General features: G+C 46.2%; 1 protein-coding gene across 1 annotated transcript; it reads left to right on the top strand.

Moving 5' to 3' along the window:
• Window positions 1–3293: 3293 nt before the first annotated feature.
• On the top strand, window positions 3294–4713 carry KLF17 (KLF transcription factor 17; the record flags this gene model as incomplete). Its single annotated transcript, XM_081226141.1, has 2 exons — window positions 3294–4140; window positions 4469–4713. 2 exons carry the CDS (start codon window positions 3294–3296, stop codon window positions 4711–4713), a joined length of 1092 nt encoding a protein of 363 aa, XP_081082267.1.
• Window positions 4714–4919: the final 206 nt, after the last annotated feature.

The raw sequence follows: 4919 nt of genomic DNA, 5'->3' as shown, positions 1-4919 counted from the left end.
TTGCTTTTTAACTATCTTTCAAAATCTCTTAAGCCTTAATTTGTGACCTAACATATGATCTATTCTGGAGAAGAATGTACCATGTGCACTTGAGAAGAATGTGTATCCTGTTGTTGAGTAGAGTGTTCTGTATGTTTGTTATATCTAGTTGGTTTATGTGTTGTTCAAGTTCTCTGTTTCCCTACTTACCTTCTGTGTGGTTGTTCTAGTCTTTATTTAAAGTGGGGTATTGGGCTTCCCTGGTGGCGCAGTGGTTGAGAGTCCGCCTGCTGATGCAGGGGACACGGGTTCGTGCCCTGGTCCGGGAAGATCCCACATGCCGCGGAGCGGCTGGGCCCGTGAGCCATGGCCGCTAAGCCTGCGTGTCCGGAGCCTGTGCTCCGCAACGGGAGAGGCCACAACAGTGAGAGGCCCGCGTACCGCAAAAAATAATAAATAAATAAAAATAAATAAAGTGGGGTATTGACATTTCCAACTCTTACTTAGAACTGTTTATTTGTCCCTTCAATTCTGTCAGTTTTGGCTTCAGATATTTTGATGGTCTATTATTATGTGTAAATGTTTATAATTGTTTATCTTTTTTGCTATATTGAAGACTCCGTGTTTCCACTTCAGGGGGCATGGGTTCCATCCCTAGTCAGGGGACTAAGATCCCACATGCCATGCAGCACAGCCAAAAAAAGAGAGAGAGAGAGAGAAACAGGTGCTAGTCCTTTTAAATACCCTGGAAGTCCTGTCATTTGGAGGAGGAGAGGTTTGTGACAATGGTAGTCGGAGTTGTGACAGTGGTAGTCGGAGTTGTGACAATGGCTTCCCACCTCTGTCTGCTCGTCATGATCAGAAGCAGCAATTAGTGATAACACAGATTACTCAATATTTGGAGCACAAGGTTTTCATTGCCCACTCTGGCTCCCACAGGTCCAGAAATGTGTGCACAGCTTCCTGGTATGGGACCCGGGGTGTTTTGGGATAGCCACTACCTACCTAAGAGCTGAAACTGACTGAAGTTAACTGCAGTTTACCTTCCAAGCCTTCTCTTGGAAGTCACAAGCATTTAGTTGACTCCATTGTTCCAAAGTAATTACAAAAGGCAAATTCTGCAGGTGTAATTGTTATCTTGGTGAGGACATGGATTCCTGGTGCTTCCTACTCTATCATATTCCCTGGTGTCACTTCCTGTGTCCCTTTGACACAGTTCTAATAATCTTGGGAAGTTCCCTTATTTTCTGGCACAATAAGATGCACCAGGCTCACTTATTCATTCCTTCTTCCAGACTTGGAGTCAGGAAATACTCCAAGGATGATTCTTCCTTTTAGTAGGGAATGGATTTAAAGGCTAAAATCTGAGCATGAGGGGTTTGTGTTTGTATAAAATATTTCCTATTTAAATATAACATTTTTTAATATAGCATTATTTTTATTTCTGATTTTTATAATTTCACTTATGCTGAAAATCCTGATTTCTCACAGTATTGTTTTAAAACCATTTTATTATGAAAAATAGCCCTCAAACAGAAAAGTGAATATAAGTACACAGCTTAATGGGTTATTAGAAAATAAAGATCTTTGAAGCATTGTTAGCACTGCAGAAGCCCCTACAGTTTCCCTTATTGCCCCCTTCCCTCCCCTCTAATATTACTCATAGCCTATTTTCTGGACATAACTTCTTTGAATTCCTCTATTTCTGCCCTTTGGTGTTCCTGTAATTGGCAAAAGCCGCAACTGTTTTCTTAAGTTTTGCTTTCTTTTCTTTTTTTTAAAATTTGTGTTTGAACGTTGTTAAATTTTTCCTTGATCTTTTTAAAAAATAAATTTATTTATTTATCCATTTATTTATTTTTGGCTGCGTAGGGTGTTTGTTGCTGTGCTGTCTCTAGTTGCGGTGAGCAGGGGCTACTCTTCGTTGCAGTGCACAGGCTTCTCATTGCTGTGGCTTCTCTTGTTGTGGAGCACAGGCTCTAGGCTCACGGGCTTCAGTAGTTGTGGCACGCAGGCTCAGTAGTTGTGGCTTGTGGGCTCTAGAGTGCAGGCTCAGTAGTTGTGGTGCACGGGCTCAGTTGCTCCGCGGCATGTGGGATCTTTGATGTTTTAGTATCTTGTATGGATACTGTATTTTACTCATGTTTTGGTTTTCATATTTAAATGGATTGGTCTTTTCTGGATCCTCTCAGATGGGAAATTATAGGGTAGTGTTCCCAATTTCTCAGCTCAAGAGCCTCTCTCTACTGCTACAGTAATTGACAACTTTAAAAAATATGATTCTTGGATCCTGTCCTGTTTCAAGAAGTTCTACCACCAATCTCTTCTTTTTTCCCTTGACTTCCAAGATAATCCCCCACCCTTTTTTTTTTTTTTTTTTTTTTTTGAGGTACGCGGGTCTCTCACTGCTGTGGCCTCTCCCACCGCAGAGCACAGGCTCCGGACGTGCAGGCCCAGTGGCCACGGCTCACGGGCCCAGCCGCCCCGTGGCACACGGGATCCTCCCGGACCGGGGCACGAACCCGCGTCCCCTGCATCGGCAGGCGGACCCCCAACCACTGCGCCACCAGGGAAGCCCCCCCACCCTTTTTAAAAGTGTTTTTAAAAGTCTGCCTCTTTTCTTTACCTCCTCCAATGCTTGATCTCACACCTACCCACAGCATTCCCACTCAGGTGAGAGCCTCTTCATAGGTAAATATTTGTGAATGGTTTCTAAGTTTTGCCAAAGCCAAGACTAACTGAACCCTCCATTCTTCTTACCTTTATGGCTTTCTGAACCTGTTCTGCTGGTTTGGGATGATCCCTCACACTTAAACATAACCTGGAATTTGAGGGTTTTCTCAGTTTTGCTGAAAGTACAGGTTGTAGAATATTGTATTTGCTCTTTGTGCTTTTTTTTGAAATAAAACCTAAAACATGCCCAGCAAGAAAAGTGGCATGAGTCACATCTAGATTTCCACCATGCTTCTATCAGCCAGACTTGCATTTTGTTTGTTTGTTTGTTTGTTTGTTTGTTTGTTGGCTGCACTGCATGGCACATGGGATCTTAGTTTCCCAACCAGGGATGGAACCTGCCCCCCCTGCAGTGGAAGCACAGAGTCTTAACCACTGGACAGCCAGGAAAATCCCCCAGGCTTGCATTTTAGAAAGCCCAAACTGGAGAATGGCCTGGAGGTGAGATAATTTAGGCAAGAGATGATAGAGGCCTGGATTAAGGTGGGGTCTGGAAATGGGGAGAAGGGACATATGGAACTGGAATTTGAGCTATGGTGAATTTCACCTGACTTTCTTTTTCTAAGGATACTGAGAAGCCAATGTCCGTCTTGGATGTGTCTTCATCTCCCAGAAGCAGTGGAGTGCACACCTCTTGGAACCATGGCCCATCAGGCATTCAATGCGTCCCTCAGTACATAGAGCTGGAGACGACCTCCTTGGTCTCTGCTGAGGCACCCAGGCAGAATGCCAGTGAAATGGGATCACACTTCAGTATGTTGCTGCCTGACCACGGTGTGAGCTACTGCCCCCAAGTGACTTTCACTCCTTCCCAGATGATTTACACTGAGGGAGTGTCTCCTTCCCAGACAGAAATGATGATTTTCAAGGGGCCCCAGGCGATGCCCTTAGGAGAGCCCAGTATTCCAGGGGTGGCCACAACCTTTGGTGGGAATCTAAGGATGTCCTCCAATGGGCCGCCAGTCTCACCTGCCAGTGGAATCCCAGTGATGTCCCACATCAGAATGCGAACAATGCCTTATTCTGGCCTCCCAACAGTAACTTCTAATGGAGGCCCTTTAACACCTAAAACATTATTGGATCCAACCATGCCTTCCACTGAGGCCCTGGCAATGCTCCGTTCTTTGGATCAGATGTTGCCCCCTAGAAACCCCCACAACTATGGGATGCCCCCAGCTGGATCGCCATTATTACTGGCTTTGGAATCCCAGGGCTCTTTTGTGAGCCAGCCAGTCTCCCAGGAAGACCCCTTCCTACCTAAGCAACCCTTACCTGCTCCATGGAGAGCAGAGCAGTACTCTGGGGCCCAGGAAAGGGCTCCCAGGAGGAGATCCCCAGTTTCAAGGCCTTACCGCTGCAACTATGAGAACTGTGAAAAAGCTTACACTAAGCGCTCCCACCTCGTGAGTCACCAACGCAAACACACAGGTAAATGAGGTGTCAGATGGGTGGGGTGGATGGAGAGATCTCTGGGCTTTAGATTTGTGGGGGACCCCTGGTTTGTAATGGTTTGGGATTAGCCCATCATCCTTCAAGTTTGGGATCAAGCTCTTTTGGCCCCACCAGCTTGCTTTCCCACAGTCCAGGATGACTGTGCCAAGATGGAGACTGCTGATGGTGCTGTCCTCACTGCTGTCCTGAGTTTTTCCTTTTGATTCCTCAACGTTGACTGCTCTGCTTCATAAAGTCAGACCCCTTCCTTCCTACCTGCTGGCCTATTCCTCAAAATTCCTTCTCTCCCTTGTCATTCCCCCAGGTGAAAGGCCCTATAAATGCATGTGGGAAGCCTGTACTTGGTCCTTCTTCCGTTCTGATGAACTTAGAAGACATACTCGGATACACACCAGATACCGACCACATAAATGTAACCAGTGCGGCCGACAGTTCATGAGATCCGACCATCTCAGGCAACACCAAAGGACTCATATGCGGGTGCCAACATCCCCAGACCCACCGGCTGACAGTGGACATATGGCTGGTCCTCCTGCTCCTAGTCTTTAGGTCAATCTGCTCTTCCCCTCATTTTGGCTTCTCTGCCCAGATCCTGCCTGCCTCTGACCAGCTAGTCTCTTTGGTAGGTGTAGGTTTTGATGGAGATAGAAATATTATGAGGCAGTGTGGAAGCCCATATGAGCTCTGGACCTAGTCGGGGCTCCTCAAAAACTGTCTTGGGTGTCCTCACATCTCTGGGGCCACCTACTTTTGTT

The sequence above is a fragment of the Mesoplodon bidens genome (genome assembly GCF_964165515.1).
Source record: "Mesoplodon bidens genome assembly, chromosome: 2".
In the NCBI taxonomy this organism is placed as follows: Eukaryota; Metazoa; Chordata; class Mammalia; order Artiodactyla; family Ziphiidae; genus Mesoplodon; species Mesoplodon bidens.
The sequence above is the reverse complement of the archived record's forward strand: the minus strand, read 5'-3'. Positions and strand labels throughout refer to the sequence as shown.